At 35.2% G+C, this 19,196-nt stretch overlaps 1 protein-coding gene across 1 annotated transcript; it reads right to left on the bottom strand.

The window, feature by feature from the left end:
• Positions 1-1,875: 1,875 nt before the first annotated feature.
• LOC127170813 (uncharacterized) lies at positions 1,876-6,156 on the bottom strand. The gene is made up of 7 exons (XM_051119074.1): positions 6,127-6,156; positions 3,973-4,084; positions 3,467-3,601; positions 3,138-3,310; positions 3,009-3,051; positions 2,685-2,809; positions 1,876-2,248 (listed from the first exon to the last, which is right to left on the bottom strand). The coding sequence occupies exons 1-7, from the start codon at positions 6,154-6,156 to the stop codon at positions 2,015-2,017; spliced, it is 852 nt and encodes a 283-aa protein (XP_050975031.1). The 3' UTR covers positions 1,876-2,014.
• Between the last annotated feature and the right edge of the window lie 13,040 nt (positions 6,157-19,196).

The following is a 19,196-nucleotide window of genomic DNA, read 5'->3' as shown; positions in this document are numbered from 1 at the left end:
TTTTAACGTGGGCGGAGTTAATGCAAATAGCCTCTGCCAACAAGGTGAGCTATTTGCACCTAGTGTAAATAGAAACTCTGTAAAAGGCAAAAGGCAAGGGACCAAAACAGGTCTTCAGAGAAGGAAACTTCTATTTAGAAAGAAGTACTAAGGGTAGAAGAACTAAAGGCTGGAATAAACTTGCAACATTTAAAATCTGAACAGACTTTAAAGCACTAAGCATCACATTCTTGTTGACATTATAAATAGTTACACCATATACTAAGTGACTTGACACACTACTAGACTTTTCAGGTCATTCCAAATACAGCAAACCGAAAGGGTCTAATGACCCTTCAACAGTGTGTCTCATTGCTAGGAGACACATGAAAATAATATATATTCTAAAATTTGCTAAAAATGATCAAACAGGTTTGATATCCTCCAATTGACTCCTGAGTCTCTGTCCACATATGCTATGCAATGTTTCTGTGAAACCTGTCAAATCAAATCTGCAGACTGGCTCTGACTTTCATAAACTAGCATCAACTCGTCCACACTGTACACAAAAATCTGGGCAAAACTGTGTAGTGTATTCCAGCCTTAAAGGGATAGTTAACCCAAATATGCAATTGTGTCATCAATTACTCACCATCAAGTTGGCCCAAACGTGTAAGAATTTCTTTCTACTGTTGTAGGGTCAGTAGACCCTTTCTACAGTAGAAGAGTCTGGCTTCCAGTCTCATCCGTGTCCAGCTATTTTTAGCCGTACGAAACAGTTCATTTTGCTACTTGATATTGCAAATTGGTGTGTTTTTCCTGTTACGGAGCAAACAAGATGTGAAGTGCACAGCAAAATCGCTGGTGTAAAAAGAACACCCACAAATTTGACAGTGTCAAATTTAACACCAGCAAAGTGTCTATATGTGTCCACACTATAGAGGGTAACTTTTACACTTTTGATGGTGTTAACTTTTTCACACCCTTTGAGTGTAAATTCAACACTCATTAATGTTAATTTTAAACCTAGTCAACACTATTTGTTGTTGTTTCTGCACTACACCAGTGTTAGTACTCAATTACAGTGTTAATTTTTAACACTCTCCTTTTAAGATCAACACCAGTGTAATTTGAATATAGCATTGGTGAGTGTTGAAAATACTGATTTATAGTAACACTTTTGTTACGTTTTGGTTCTTTCTACAAAATTAAAATGGCATGACATTTGCAGAAAAGATTGCAAAAACTTTGAGGTACACCACATTTAACATTCACATTCAGACACAGCATTTCACTGCATTTAAAAACCTTTACAATTTGCAGTTAATTCCAATCTGAAACAAAAACACAACAGGGAACAATGTAAGTTCTCTCATCACTGTCATATGAAAACTGCCTGTCATAAGGTCTATAGTACATCAAATCATCCACACAAATGAGAGTGAAAATATTTCCCACCTCCTCAATACAGAATGCATGCACATGCTCATCAAAACACACTGTAATTACATCACCGGCCAAAAGAAAAGCTTGTCCATCTTTCACAATAATACTGCTAATCTTATTAAAAACAGGCATTTCATTTTCAACAGAAGAGCAAACAAACATTCCAACTTGGTATTCAGTTCCATAGTTTTTTACCCAGGTTGTAGTGGAGACAGTGGGTACATTCCAAGTTTCAGTTAAAAGCTTGTTACCCTCCAGAGTGCAAGTAGAGACTTCATTAAAAGGACCAAACTGAAATCTTTTAAAATAAAAACTCTCCCAATGAAAAGCCAACTGATGTTGATGTTTCTTGGCCAATGTTTTGGTTGTTTTTAAAGTTTTTTACAGACTTCTTAAAAAAAAAAAAAAAAAAAACAGATGAACATCCAGGTTCGCCACATTTCAACCTTGCAAAGACAGCATAAGAACATTTGAGCAAGATGCTGGGGGGAGGGGGGAGTCAAACCTCAGTGTTGTGAATTCTCACATGGATTTCCTTGACCCTTGGACTTTCCTTGGCTGTGCCCACATCAATTCCATACACCGTTGTTTAAATGAACGTGTAGAAGTTGCACAAGGCCTCATCATACGATACAGCAAAGACAAAGTGTGCCTTAAAGAGTTCATCAAAGGCTGCAACAGCTGTCTGCACCATGCAGGGAATGGCCTTCTGGTCCAGGATGATGTAAAACTTCTGAATGCTACTCCTCTTTTCTCCAACACAGAGGAGGAAGGGCTGTGTAGATCCAACTCGCTCAAGAAATGCCTTGATGCTTGTCCCCACCTGATGAGACATGATGAGAGATTTTAAACCTCGTTTCTTTTATATAACAGCTAACAGATTTTTCAAGTTCAAATTCACAAATAAAAGTCTCATCCTCAGGTGTGTGACATATGAGAAACGAACACAAACAAATACATTTTTTTAAAAAGGTATTAATGTACATTAACCAAAATTAATAAATGCAGTGCAAGTATTGTTCAGTGTATTTACATAGCATCCATAAAAAATGAAATCTTATTGTAATGCGTTTATGAAAACATTGTTTCGCCCTTGAATTGTAGATGTAGTAAGATTTTAATGTGAGATGTGAAGAGATTTGAAGTTTTCTGCTCAGTTCTATATTTTGGAACCTGTATATGATGACTATGCAGATACACAGATTACACCAACTGCTGTCAAGACTAAATGAGTAAATCTAACAAGAACTTTATTTTACCTTCATGAACTTTACAACATGATCAGCTGCTTCTGTTGCACTGATTTTCCCAGTCTTCCTTCCTTTTACAGTTGGAGGCAAGAGATGAAGGAGCAAGAGAATAGCAGCCACATCACTGTCCCATCCTAGAAGGATAGAGCATTCAGTTAAACCTTATACCAGCTTAAAAAAACAAAAAAAAAAAAAAACAACATTTATACTTACCATAATCAGACTCCTACAGAGCAGACAAAAGGTCATCCACATGTGCACCATGATGCAGGTTTTTGCAGTCAGCAATTATTCTTGGCTTGTAGAATGTTGGCCATTTTGCAATAAACTTGCTTGAAATGTCCTCTCCAAAAAGCATAGTAAAGTCTTGGTCAATCTATCACACAGAAAAATCAAGTCAATAACAAATATTACAATTAAATATACAATTAACATCAAAATCAAACTTTTAATATTTATTACCAAGCCCGGTGTATCCAAAAATCGGGGAAAGTAATCAAGAATGAGTGAAGATTTGTCTGGATCATGTATCAGTGCCTTTGAAGATCGCGGAATCACTGTGGAATCTGAACTTTCTGATTTTACTGATGAAAATGACGACTCGGGGCATGACGGCTCAGAGAAATCGGTCTCAGCTGGTGGAACATTATCTTAGAATCACATTCAGCACACAAGACAACATGAACATTACAAAAACAGATGCTAGCATAATGCATTGTGAAGAAAGATGCTTGAGAATGCAAACTAGATTATACATTTTTGAACATGGCAGCAGGTCATGAGTTTCTTACCTGCTGTATCACAATCCAAAATTTTGAAGGACACCTTAGATGTTCTCACAAGCTCATCAAAAATATCAGCATCAACTCCTGCAGAGTCTTTAAGAACCACATTGGCTCCATGCAGCAAGCTGAACTTTGCTAAAGCTTAAAAGTAGAAAATACAATTCGATTTCATGTTCAAACATACTGAAAATGACAACAATTTAATCATTTGATATTATTTTCAAATGCAAGTAATGCATTAAAAAATACAATATGTTTAAGTAAATAACTATTCAGATCAGTAGGATAGAATTAAAGTCAAATGTATAGAAAAATACTGTACAAAGATTTGTTAACATTACTATATGCAAAAAAAGTGTGATCAATATTATTCAGGATCAAGTCAATTTATAAAACTGAATGTTTAATGGATAAATGTATGACTACTTAATATGAATAATAATCATTTATTTCAAAGAAAATAATACTGTTATAATAAACTTAAAATTACTCTACATTTGAAAAAAAATTACCTTCTTTAATTAATTCACAGAAGTCAAAACAGTCATTTTTCCACTGGTATTCGGATCCATTTCGGGTTCCCTTTACACTCCACTTGAACCAGCATTTCTTCGGAATGAAACACTCTCACTATTAGGATAATTACAGTCAATCTGTGTACTTTTTTTTTAACCAAGCTAGCATATATATGAGGTGTTTTGCCAAGCGTTTGAGATGAGACCAATATAAAAAATATATATATAAAAAAACAACAACATATAACTCGTAAAATAAACTTTTAAACCAAGCAAGCAAGTTTCGCTCATAAATGATTAAACAGGGTGATGTTTTTGTCCCGATAAAGTGTTGGTTTGGTGATATTTCTAATGTTTGAATCCATAAAAAAGCCAGGCCTGACTGACGCACACCACGAAATAGAACTTAGTTTTGTTATTCTAGCGTTACGCAGCACGTTTCCACAGACAATAAAACAGCAACTAGCATCGTCAAATAAACACCTTAAACACTGTTCGACGAGGGTAGATTTTAAAGCCGGGAACTCACCTAGCGACTAGCTGAACAGTATAACTCTGGTCGCACACCAGTTGAGAGATGCCTGCTCGCGCTGCATCCTTAAAAATAATGTGAGGTGTAATAATAATGTATTAGGCCTCTAACCCCTGTAAATTCTCCTGGTGTCCCTGATATTTTATCTTTTTATACAATTCAGTGTTTTTAAAGTTACAAACAATAACTTCCCTGTTATCCTCATGAACAACTGTGTGCTTTTAACGTGTAAGTTAGAAGGCGCAATGTAAAGAGGGATACCTAATTGACGTGGCCACGATTTAGGAATTTGTTTTATGAATTCACAATTTATTAATACACTCCTTCATTTTATGTAAATCATGGACACATAATTAATTCCCGTTAGTAACCTAACGTTAATTTTAAATCGAGCAAATATGATCCGAGGTATCAAATTAGTACAAACGTGGCTCCGATTTATCTTTACAAAGCAACAAATTGATCAAAGGTGTCCACGACATCTACTCACGTGGGGTTTAGCAGATATAAAGATAACGATTTAATTTTGCTAAGTTATATCGTGTAAGAATGTGATTTACCCGCTTTTTCTTCGCCTTTGTCTTCGGCCTCGAGTAAAAGGAAATGGCGGACACAGACTGTTGGTCTAGCGTTAAGTGGAGGCGTGGCTTTTTACGCCACTTTGGGTGAAATGTGAAAATACACTTAAATTTCACACTGACACTGTCTTACAAATAACAACAGCAGTGTTATTTTATTACCATGTAGTGTTAAAAAATGTCAACACTGTTTATTTTACACCGTCCCTGCAAATTTTACACCAGTGATTTTGCTGTGTGGGCAGATCCAAGTGCAAAGCTTTATTCAAAGACATGGTCAAAAACAGGCAGGGTCAAACACCAACAAACAGACATAATACAGGCAAAACACAAGAGGGGTGGTGAGGCAAACGGGTAATCCAAACAGACAGTCAATAGTCCAAATGAGGGGCAAACAGGTCCGAAATGTAATTTATTTGAAGCTGCGGATTCGGGTGATGTTTGAGCTCATCTGCGCATCTCTACCACTAGGAGAGTAAAAAACGCTAAGCAATACCTGGCCCAGAATGATGGTGACGGCCTCATATTTGTAATGTGTGTAATTGGCTGCAGCTGTGTGCTTAAACAGTGAAGTGGAGCATGGGAAAAGTAGTCCAGGGTGTAGTGCAACAGTTTGTGTAGTGTGAGAATCAAAAGAATGGCAAGGTGACTGAAGACCATAGACAGGATTTGTGACATTTCCGTATTATTTTAATGTATTATCTTAATTATGAGTACACTGGTTTGTAGTGCAAACAGTTTTACAGTTTACTGCATGTTGTTATTCTTCTCGTTATTTCCCTATTGCAGATAATGAACCAGAAATCTCACCCACAGGCTTACTTCCACAGTGAAGAAAAAGGCGGATAGCCTAGAGTGAATCCAGTGAGTACATTAATTTTCATAACTATGATATCTAATACATCTGTATAGCTGTAAAGGTTAAATGCGAGATGCTTAGTACAAACACTTAGGTAGCCTAAGGGTGATTGTTAAGGCGTTTGTTGTAACACTCTTTAAAAAAATCCTTTGCCTCAGGGATTTTTCCCCCCTCAGGGATACCCTTGAGTCAAACCACTTTAGGAGGTTCATGCAACCAGGCCCGGTGTTAGTGGTTTTTGTTGAGGCTGAATCTATCTGTCAGGTTTGAAATTCTGAACACTTAAAGCCCTTCTGATTTACAGTGCAGTTTTCCCCCTAAAATCAAGCTACAGATGCAGACGTAAACTATGCACTTAATGCACGAGACATTTCCCACATCTAAAAATGTAGAGATAATTTGTCATTGTTGCATAAAAATGTCTGACCCTTTGAGCACTCCCCTAAATGTCAGCAGTAATTGCTCTCCCTAAAACCCCCCTGTGACACGAGCAGAGCGCGGAGGTGATTTCAGGCTCCAGACAGCCTCCCCGCACTTGAGGAGAGAAACACAGCGGACGAGAAAGCACACTCAAGCCAGAGTTTATTTTAGAGTGCATTTCCCAGAAATGTCGCAGATGATGCCATGTACATAGGACGATGAAAAACAAGATGAAGAAGATCAATGAATTACCTAGAGCTTCGAAACTGATCAGTTGCGGGGGCTGTAGTAGTACACCAGTCTGATTATGATGGAAGGTGGGCTAAACATTCAAGACAGATCTACGTGAGAGGATTTGCTCCATTAGAAACAAGCACTGATTTTGAATACTTGACAAAACAGCCCACTGATATGCAAAAATGAGTTTACATATTGGAATTTTGTGTTTCTGCATTTATAGACACAATTATACAAATATATAGAATAGTGTAGTTATACTAAAACACTATATATGTTCTAGAATTACATAAATTGAAAAAAAAAACTGAAATAAACCAATTCGAATATTAATAAAAACTATACCCTTGAGGACCCCTGAGCGATAGCCAAACTAAAATCCAGATGTTTATGTTTCATGTTACTCTTTCTCTGTTGACTGTATTTATGAAATCTCCACAGCACGCGTGTCATACAGCTGTCAGAGATTGTTAGTCCTGATAAGAATACATTTGTGTAAACAGGGCAGATGCTGCAGTGTGTGTGTGTGTGTGCGCGCGCATGTGAATGCATGTGTGTTTCCTCCCAAATGGATATTCTGAGTTACATAATGAGGTCTGTCACAGGGTCGACAATTTGTTTTAAAATTTAACAGGATCATTAAGTTATAAGAGATTTTGGTTTCCTTAATATATTCATTTGCCTCCCATCAGCATTTAGTACTTTAGTACCTATTATATATTTAGCACTACAAAGCAGGTTATGAAAGTAAAAAAAAAAAAATAAACCTCAAATATATACTGTTTTCTACTATCCAGCATCGATGACTAGCATTTTGTGTGTTATATACTGTACATGCAAAATGAATAGGAAAAATACTTCATGATGGTTGCCTAAAAAGTGGACAGTCACTGTTGTGCTTTATTGGCGAATGGGAAATGAAGCACTTAAAACTAAGGAAAATATTCATCAACCCTTTGCCAAAGGAAATTTGTGTAAATGTTTTATTAGGTTCTGTATTCTTTGTATTGTAGACTGGTGTGCTTGTCCCTGTGGAGCTCAGCATTGTTAGAAGGAGCTGCCTGAACATCTAGTCAACCATGTCTGTGTTATGTGAGAACAGGATGGAGTGATGAATTCGGGGAAGGATTGTGTAACAAAGGTGTAGTTTTTCCCTCTTTACCTCAGTGGGGGCAATCTTCAGGGTTGGGTCGCTGTCATGTCTTGGTCAGATGTCTTGGGGATTCAACATAATTGTCCTGTGTGACTCCAGACGGTGTCCACTTTCTCACACATACAAGACGTTCGCTGCAAACATCTTAAATGTTTACAGGAAACAGCTGCTGTAATTTAACCAATTAGCATTGAAGTGTACATGGCCATGTAATTTATTTAGTGCTGATTACAGTGGCACTACAACACAAAGGCAGTTAAAAGGGTCATTTAATTTTTAGCCATTATTTATTTACTTATTTATTTATTTATGCTTTTTCTGTACTCTGATATCCATTTTTAATAACCCTTGTGATGAAAGTACACTTTAGCATACTTTTAAAAAGAGTACTTATTAAGGTAATAATAAACTTAAAAGGTGCAAACTGAATGCAGTGTTTTAGTTGCTTGTTAATTAAATGAAATTAAATGAAAATGTATTATAGTTTAAATTTATATTAAATATAATTAGTTTTAACTAAAATTTAAACAGTTTTTTTTTTTCTTGGCTCACTTGAGTAGGACTTTTGCCAAACATTCTGACAAGCATTTATGGTAAACGAAAATACTTTAAGAGCATCATTTGTCATTTCTATTTAAAATATAAATCTAATTGTTATTATGCATTTATAATGGTGAAGTTGCAATTTAGTACATTTTCAAGAGGACATCGAATGTCCATTTTCCACAAGTTGGTATGTCTGTAACATACTTTGCTTAAAATTCCCTGTGGTCGTGTAAAGCAACACCCTTTTTATCCTGTCAAAAACAGCTCTGTTTACAGCGACCCATTTTGATGCATGTTTTTTTAAATGATAATGAGCTACTGCTCACCCCACCCCTCTCTTACATGGCATTTTTAAACACAAGATGTGTGAATTGTTGCCTAGGACTTCATATATTGTTTGTAGGTGGTCTTATTAAAATAGCTAGGTATCAATGTAGAAACCGGATGCAAACTGAACTCGCTGGATGACATTTTATTTTTAAAAATAAACAGGCAATTTTTAGCTAGTCTCTTTATGGCTTCCATATAAATGTTGACTTCATGTTGGGAATGCACTGTGCATTGCTGTACTCACATAAACTGTGGGTTTGGTATCTAACAACTGCTCCATTATTCAATAACTGTAGTAGAGCTGCAGGTGCTACACACTGCAGATACAACATGAGGTTTTACAGACTTTAGCACATTATACTCACATTGTTAGTTTGTAGTGTTTATACAAAATAGTCCCTCTCTCCACCTACCTCATCATGACGTGGCTGATTTTTTTTAACTCCAAGCATGCCTTGTTGATATGCAGCCAGTTATGTGTTGATTAATGGGGTAAGCATGATCTATAAAATCTATCAGCCATTTTATTAGCTTTCAGTATATTCCTCTTAAGAAAGAGAATGAATGGTATGTTCATCAAAGAAAGGGCAGACAGTTGAATTCACTCACCACACAGAAATGTTAAAACAAAATGTCACTTCTGTAGTTCACAGTACACATAACACACTGAAGGCTTTCTCAGGACTGGTGTAGGCCAAGTGACATTTTAAACAGTCTAAACTAATTTGACAAATTTCTTTAACAGGCTACTTTGAGAGGGTACTGTTATATAAAAGCCTCTTTGTGCATGTGTAAGTGTGTAAAACTCTTTGTATATGTGTCTGTATTTTTGTGTTCATTGAGGTAGTAAAGCTGAGTTCCAGTAGTGTTAGCATGGTCGCGTGTGAATCTGTGTACAGCTGCTGGTGTGATCTATGAGACGTGAGTGGACAGAAGCAGTACAGTGGAAAACAACATGGATTTATACATGCTGTATTGATCTTCAGTTTTACCCTATTTCAGTACAAAGTCATGTAGCCAATGGCACAAGTGTAACGATAGCTGGAATCGTACCAATGTAAAGTCTGAGCACCGGGCTAGAAAAAAAAAACACACTCTCTGCTTCTCTTATCCAAGCCTCTGCATGTACATAATTTATTAATATTTAAAACTGATAAAGATTTTGTTGCCATGGTTTATGATTACAATTACGAAAACATAAAATCAAACCAGACCTCTCTGCATTATAAAAACATGGCATTAGAGCCTCCTTGGCAGCTATTTTTTATTCATGCAAATACAATGCAAAGCCCTTTGTCAAGATTACACATTACATGTCAAATCAGAGATAAAATGATAATCTGACGATACAACAATGGTATACTTAAAAACATTCTTGTAGAGTAAAGATACAACACAATGCCTATATTAAAAGTTTCCCCCAAAACTTTGCATTTGTTCTCAAAACATTTGTATTATCTGAATAAAATAATGACAAAATGATATGTATAAAGGAAAAACACAAGTCAGTAAAAATCATCATAATATGTTTCCTCCCAGTTTTGGTGGTCATTTATCCTATATAGGTTGCTTTTCATTCATTGATCACACTATGGTCAATAAGTTAAATGCATTTGCTCTCATACTAATATACTGGAGGCGCATACAAACTGAAGTTTTATTTTGGGATGAATGATTTTGTAACTAGAGGTCTCAGGCAGTAAAAAGATGGCTTCAACTTCATGACAGCAGTGAGATCCTTCAAATCAAGAGACATGCTTCAAACCAGCAGATTTTAAAGTGCCTAAGTGAAGAAGAATCGCTAGCAATGGCAAAACCTTATTGCTTTATTTTTGTCCGCTCTTGAGATTATGAGGTTAGAGTTGACCCCCACTCATGCAGACACAGCATGTGTTGCTAATTGCTGTGACCAGGTGTTGTGGGAAGCCGTGCTGTCACTACGATGACAGGCCATGACAGTGTCCAGGTGGCACCGCAGCTATCCAGAGAAATCACACATTCACAAATCATAGACACTCTCACTTCCATTCACATTTCATCACAGGGGATTTTCTATATTCTTGACTATTCAAATATTTTCATGTGACAATTCACGTTTTGCAATAGACTGTATGCACTGCACTGTAGAGGTGATGACCTGCAGCTGTCATCTTAAAGAACTTTTTTTTTTTATGTCAAATAATAATTTTGATTAATTTTATGATGATAATAGAGATTTTTTCCATAGATCCAAAGATTTTTTTTAACTAATATATGATACAATCAAGACAGACCTACATACATTATAAAAAGTATGTTTAAACGTGGACAAACTCCCCAGTAATGCACATAGTTTTTAAGTTAATTGTTTAAGCATATAAGCATATATTCAAAACCATGGGCATTAATGGGGAGTTGGTCCTCCCTAACACACAAAAAAATTGGTAACCTAAAATTTATAAGAACAGGTTTTATCCAAGTCAGAAATATTATTTCAGAGATCACTGCATCAACTTAAATGCACAAATTTATACCAACAAAACAGTTTTAATGGATTTAATTTTTAATTTTATTTTTTTTTTTTATTTTTTTTTTTTTTAATACAAGCTAAGTGCTGGTGTTTGCAGCTTTCAGACCCAAGAGCATCAGTGGGGTCAAGCATTAATGTTGGCTGTTGGTTGTGGTCTAGCTAATAGTCAGCTATCAATATCATCCAAAAGGTATTCAGTGGAGTTTAATCATTCTTGACATGTCAAGTCACCTTTATTTTTATAGTGTTTACAATACAGATTGTGTCCCAGCAACTTCACATTGATAAACAGGAAAAATAACATAATCAATTATGGCAACTATGGCAGTAATTCAGATTCTGCTGTAAAGCAACTTTAAAAGACAACAGTGTCATTGTTCAAATCAAGTCAATTTAGCATTGGCTCAGTTCAAATCAATAACAGTGTGAATTTTCAGCAAGTTCAGTTAGAAGCAGTTCTGCATTATAGTCAGTTCAGTGTTGATTTAGTAAATCATTACTTCACTTTGTGTACGGGGCTTTGTCTTGCCGAAACAAAAAAAGGTCCCATTGTAATAAAAAATGTTTGCCTAAAGAGATTGAATAGCTGTATGCTTGATGCACCTCTAGCTGAAACTGTCAAACCCACAGACTGAGAACACCTCTTCTTTCACTCCCCTACAGACACTTTAATGACCTTCAAAAGCCTCCTCAGTCACCACCAAAACTCAGAGAGAGATGTAGGGTCAGGTCCACATGTGGAATACTCAGCAGTCAAGAGCAGACATCTTCACTTCTTCACACTGTACAAGACACCATGAAGCACCATCAAAAACTCACTGCCAAATCATATCAACGTCCATATGGTCTCCTTGAGGTCTTTTATGCAATGTTTTGGAGCATTTAAACCACAACCATCTGTCTTGATGAAATAAAAATAAAAACTGGTTACATTTTATCATAAGGTGTCCTTGTAGTTATTAATTAACAAAATGTTGTTACTATAGGGTTAGTGTTGGATAAGGTTGGATATAGTAAGCACATGCAGTATGTGTAAGTAGGATACTGTTAAAATAATGTAGTTCTCTATGCTCTGTTCATCTTTAGTCTGTGCGCACTTTTGTGGTGCAGTGATGTAAACAATGCACAACAATAATCATATTCTATTGTGCTTTTAGTTGCATTTGCCAGCAGAAAACATAATGATATATTTTATAAATATCAGTCTGTAGTAGTAAATCTTTAATCGCTAAACTTATTTAATGCATTAAAATTTCATGAAGGCCTTTGGCTGTCAGCAGCTTATTGTGAAGCTTAAAAAAAAATGTAAATATAATAATCGTTGATGTTCTCTATACATTTTAGTACTACATAAGTTAGCAATTACATTTATAGTCCTTAGTTAAAAGTTAATCATCAGTCACTGAAAACCAATTGACTGACCATGTTGGGTTGAGAGTGTCTGTGGAGGTTATGCCCTTGTATAGTAGTCAATAAAGACAGAACATCATCATCATCTGGTGAGAGAACTCATTACCAAACATTCCAGTTCTGAAAGAACAGCACGTCCCAATTAAAACAGTAACTAGAGGTAAAAATAGCACTGGCAAGTTTGGAGGGTTTGCTTTCTGTTTTGACCTGAATTTAACTGACCGCTAAAAACATTTACTGCTAAGTCAATCAGAAGAAATGTTTGGAAGACATTACATTAGAAGACAGCAGTAAAGTATGCATTACTTTTGAATTTACAAGTTACTTTTTCAAATAAGTAATGCAAGTTACTTTGTTTTCCCATTTACTGACTGACAAGTCTCCTGTCCCCAAGTTGAGAGAATTCGGGAGTAAATGCAGAGGCATTGTGTACACTGTGTAAACATAATGCTTACTGTAGTTCTAGACTAAATGTGACAACATTTACTTATCTCACTTGCACAAAAACAGATTCAGCATTAAGCAAAAATTACTTTAGCTAAACTAACATTTGTGTCTCTTTTTTTTTTTTTTTTTTTTTTTTATTCCTGAAGAGTGTTAACCTTTTTTCTCCTGGGGTCTACTGTACAGACGTGAATTTAAATTTCCTTTAGCCTGAGACATATTCATTTCAGTTTTGGTGTGAAAGGGCTTTTACATATATAACCCTGGACCACAAAAGTTTTTTAAGATTTGTACATAAATAAGCTTTCCACTGATGTATGGCTTGTTAGAATAGGACAGTATTTGGCCGAAATACAGCCAGTTGAGAATCTGAGGGTGCAAAATATCAAAATGTTGAGAAAATCGCCTTTAAAGTTGTCCAAATGAAGTTCTTAGCAATGCATATTACTAATCAAAAATTAAGTTTTGATTTATATATGGTAGGAAATTTACAAAAGAACTTCATGGAATATGACCTAATGATATAATCCTAATCATTTTTTTTTTTATAATTTTGACTCTTACAGTGTATTTTTGGCTATTGCTACAAATATACTCCTGCTACTTAAGACTGGTTTTGTGGTTCAGGGTCACATATTCCAAAAGTAGTGCTTTTTATATTAAAAACCAACAATCAAGCCCTGCCCAGATTCAAAAAGTAATAAAAAATAACAAAGTAATGTAACACATTATTTTCCATCAAAAGTAACGTAATTAGTTACTTTTTTTAAGGAAGTAACACAATATTATAAAGCATTACTTTTAAAAGTAACTTTTCACAACACTGCTGTTGAGTAGCTGACAAATGTAAATATAGAGGCAAACAAAATGGGTACTATATGAACTTTAAATGACAGTGAAGATTAAACTAAAATAAATGTTTTAAAACATTCTGGATTAGTGATTAGTGATCATTTGGCTCAGCCCAACAATAACAATCAGCTCTTTCAGCTCCCAGTTCGCTCTTCATTTAATAGTTTTCATAATTCATTGAATCGATTAACCCTGAAGCGTTGTCACATTGTGCACTGGTTAAATGTGAGCTAATGTGTATGTGCATGCAACCAATCACAAGCACTGGTAAAATTATCGCAAGTGACAGGTACATACACATCAAAGCAATGTAGTCTACACGAATTAACGTGTGGGCAAGAAGCCCACAAGAAGCTCATCATATTGTCTTGTGTTAATACACCTTGTATTATTATACCTAAAATAAAAGCCTTAGATGGTAGCCAGCTTATTTTGTTCATAGAGCTAACTGGTTTTTAGAGTTTTGGGGTTCACAGTGGTTACAGAAAGACATTTCTCGTTGAAATATAGCACTATGTTAACAACACATACACCAATCAAATGGTGTCACCGGCAGGAAATTATCCAGCATTGAAAGCCCAGTATTGTCATGTGCTGTGGGTCTCATCACCATTTGGCATATATGGTCTCCCTCAAAGCCATGCCAGCCAGTATGAGGGGGAACGTGTGCCAACAAATGCATAAATTAGTAGATACAAATTAAAAATTCATCTATCACTAAATACACCATCAAGGCCACCAACTACACAACTTGGGATGCTACGTGTACCACAGAGTTTTTCTGAGCAGGAACAAAATACACTGAGTTTCTCAAATGGTGCATTTAATTAAAATGACAGCCTGTCAAATGTATGTACCAGTACATCGCAATCCAAACCACTGCAAAAACTGACCCTGCAAAAGCAACACACAGCACAGAAATTATTTAAACACATTACACACATAGGAAGGAACAGTAACTCATGTAAACTAAAATATAGATGGAGCAGTCATGATGAAGCAGAAAAGAGAGACGATCTGCACTTACAGTCTACAGACAGACTCAATGTTAAAAAAAAAATCACACAGATGCGCCTGAAACCTAGTGACATGAGAGAAAGAATTAGATAGAGAGATACTTAAAACAGCACTGCAGCTGTGGATGATTTACTTCATCGCTGAGAGAAAATATTTCTTTAATTTTGTCTGTTTTACCTCAAAAAGGAAAATGACCTGGATAATGTTGTTATCTGTCTTGCCAGCACCATCCCTACACAGTCTGGAGACAGAAGATAAAGTTTTACCACCTTTGAAACTATAAAATTATGAAATGATAGCAATATATTACATTCTCCCCTGTTTGGGACAGTTAAACCAGACCTATAAGCAGCATGTTGAGATGACCTGGGTAATGTAGCAGCCAAAGCGCTCGTATATATTTTATACAGACCACAAACGGACAGTTCAACACCTCTGCACTCTTGGGAAGATAACTCCGTTATCTGCACTCTTGAAGTTTCATTATCAGGAACTTAGAGCAAAATCGCTGATCCATGGAAAAAGCTACAAAATTGCTTAGCTTAGTGGCTCGTCATCGCACATGCCAGATGACTTCAGGCTGAATCTGCCATTTCCCAGCAATATGCTCTTTTAAGTTTCTTGTCCTATCCTATACAATACTATCAAAAAAAAAAAAAAAAAAAATTGACTGATGGACAATAAAACAATACAATTCCATAGACTACAAATCTATGAAAAGATGGAAGATAAATTGAAAATGTTTATAAATAGAAAATGTTTAATTTAGCATTTAATTAACATTTGATTTAGTTTGATAATTTTATTTTATTTTATTTTATTTATTTTTTTACTTAGTTGACTCATACTGAATCTATAGGGCCCAAGAAATATCTAAAGAGATCTAATATCTAAGGACAAGAAAACGTGAGTGGGTGGGCTCTTTCGACTCGGGCCAGTAAATACCACCTAGAAAGTTAAATAGCCTGCCAGAAAGTGCCAGTGAGCAAATGCTCCAGTCACGCAGGACTATTTCAGTTCTTACAGAATGATACAGACTTGCTACATCCTTGCTGTTTCCCGTACAAACCACCTGTGGTACAGCTGTCAGGTTGCCATGACGATGCAGTCGAGTATTTCCCGGACACACACACACATTTACACACTTTTCTGTATGTTTGCCATAGCTCAGACTCTCCGGAGAGCCACCTTAATCTTCAAAGTCATCAACTGTTGTCGTCCCTCATGGTTCAAGTATGACACCTCCACTGCCAAGCTGCTTCTGCTGAAGACCTGCCGTACGGCAAACATGCTGAAATATGAATGAGCTAAAACATAAACAGCACAAAGACAAGAGACGTGTTGACTGAGACAAGCAGATTATAAATAATGTATAGCGCTATTAAACACCTCAGTAGATGATAAGGCCACCGCTCGAATGCATCATATATTATCCAGGAGTTGACTGGGAAAGCTAACACTGCGATAAGAGATTTGAGTGTTTTTATTATTGTTTCAGCAGTTATTGGGAACCTTTTGGCAGTTTCATTGTAAAGTCATAAATGTATTGTGGCTTTACTAGATTTACTGAAGAAAATATGAGTGGTGTTTGGTCAAGCTATTGATTTTTGGTTCACTACCTTTGTGAAAAAGAAGTATACTCTTAAAATATAATTTCCTATGGAAATAATATACTTTGAAATAACTAAAACTGAATGCAATGATTTTAGACACTTAACTGCATATTAACTGCAATTAAATGAAATGTATTATAGTTGTAATGCAATTAGCTGAACTATGTGTGTTTACCACTTAAGTGGGACTTAATTACTTCTGTTGAAATTATGGTTTAAGTTTACTGCTAAACTAAAACATACTTTAATGTCATTTCTATTGAAACTAGCATGCCATATATTCTTTCTAATTGCACATTTGTAATAATGAAGTTGCACTGTAGGACTTTTAAAATATGTAATGATTTGTAATGTAATATGACCCTACAGTTAAATAATAGTTAAAATATTATCAAGTACTTTTCTTTACTTTAGCATGTTAGTTATACCTGAAGTTAAAACTTCAGAGTTTAAAATTATCTTGAAAGTAAAACTTTTCTTTTTAAATTATTGCAAAGTGTACTTAAATGTGCACTCAAGAAACAGTGAAGGTGTACATTTAGTACAGTTTAAAAGTGGCCTTTCATTTCATTCATTTTATTATCTGCAAGTATAATCTGTAAAGTAAAGTATTATCTTTCTTAAATATGCATTTAAGAAATTGATTATACTACAAGTGCAAGGGGTTTTATTAGCATCAGTAACCTTAGAAAATCTTTCCAATGTACTTACAGTACCTCGTATTGCCTGAATTTCATCTTTTCACTCAGCAATGGTAAATGCCATGGCTGATTGTTCGGTTATCAGGCTGCATTTGGTGGTTATTTGTTGGCAATTAACATTTGTTCATTGTGTTCATTTTTGACCTTTATACAATTCAGATTTCCCACCAACAGTAATTTTGTGCGAGTTTAAGCACTTTGGTGGCATATCTGACCCTTCTATGAGTTTTTTACAAAGGGTTATAATCTTTTTGAGATCTCTGTCCACAGTCACATCCTGCATCTAACTGTATTTTAAACATCACAGTAGTTGTGCAGCAGTTTTGTTTTAGTATGAACAGGAAAATTGTCCCTGGTTAGCACACAGTGTAATACTGCAATCCCTAAAGTAAACAATCAAGCACAAGTGATAAACACAGTTGCATCACAAGTGAGTAAACAAACTAAACATTTGAAATATTTTAACTCTTGTGTAAACAATATGCAGCATTTGTCCTTTTTAACTCAAAAGGCATTCAAAATATCTGCTAGAAACCGAGGAGAAAACTTCAAAGGAACTAGGAACAAAGTTAGGCCCAATTTATAATCCCAGTCAGTTTAGATGCAGCACTGTGTAAGAACAGGGGCTGAGCATGATTCTCTGTCCAAATAGATTTTATGATCAATATCACCCTGCCAGTTGCTTCTGCACAATTAATCAAAAGAACATCAGCTCAAGTGAAATCATTCTGTGCAATAGGTGAACATCAAACATCATAGGTGAATTCAGACAAATTGTTCTCAGCAGCAATGTGAGTGCTGCAGCTCAGGAGCAACAGAGATAAATGTTGTTGTTGTTTTACTGACGTCTTTTCACATATATTTTTTCACATTTATCTTAGAGAATGCTCTCCACTAAAGAAAGTTAAGGACAAAAACTAAAATGGTAAGCAGATTTAGGGGAAAAAAATTGTCAAAAGAAAAATAATATCCCGTCAAATTTTATGACATTTTGCCACGGATTTGTCATAGAAGTTACAGTACATCAGGCAGATGCCAGCAGAGATACTGCAAGATGAATATGTAAAGTCAAAAGAAGAACAAACTTAGACAATGTTAAATACAGATTCACTTGCACCTAGGATAAACATGTTGTGGTGCTGTCTGTGAACTGTGGCTGCTGACAGCATACATCATGATTAACATCAGACAGAATTAAAACAAGTGATAGTCAGAAACCAATAATAAACCAAATACATTTAAATATTTAATGTCACACTTTAGTATGTCACTTTAATGTGCTGATACAGTGTGATTACAAAAATAAGTTATTATAAAGTTATTTTTGGCATCAGTGATTCCAGGAAGAAAATGTAATGCCCTTTCCATTGCACAAAAGGTTCGTTATAGTGGACTAGGTTCTTTAGATTATTATTTATTTTATTATTATTATTATTTTTTTTTAATGATCTTCTATGGCATTAGCGCAAAGCCCCCCTTTTGGAACTTTTATTTTTAATAGTGTAATATTAATTATTAATATCATGGACTTACGTTAGATCTAGGGTTTGGGTTTGTTTTAGTGTTAGTTGCTTGTTATTATGCATAATTTACTTGAATAATTAATAAATACATTTACCTTGTTTAACAAAGACAAATTACAATTGTTAATTTTAAAGATATGTTCATGAACAATACTTTTCATTTGGTACTGTTTTGAAACCAGTTAAAGGATAGTTTAAATGAAAAGTAGCTGTTAATTTACTTCAGTAGAATTATTCAGTAGAATGGTAAAGAAGATTTTTAGCTTAAGGTGAGACACTGCCGATGAAAAAAAACAAAACAAAAAACTAATAGTTATCACCCAGTTGATTGATTACATTGATAATTGCAAACATTCTTTTGTATTACAAGTTTTCTAAAATGTTAGGTTTAAATAAGCAAATGAGGCATTATTGAATTATATATGTGCTAATGTTCATACATTTCTAGTACAAAAAGCTAAACACTGGATGAAGTCAGTTTTCTTGTTACATTTTTT

This window comes from Labeo rohita, chromosome 9, assembly GCF_022985175.1.
Source record: "Labeo rohita strain BAU-BD-2019 chromosome 9, IGBB_LRoh.1.0, whole genome shotgun sequence".
Taxonomy (NCBI): domain Eukaryota; kingdom Metazoa; phylum Chordata; class Actinopteri; order Cypriniformes; family Cyprinidae; genus Labeo; species Labeo rohita.
This window is presented reverse-complemented; position numbering and strand designations above follow the sequence as displayed.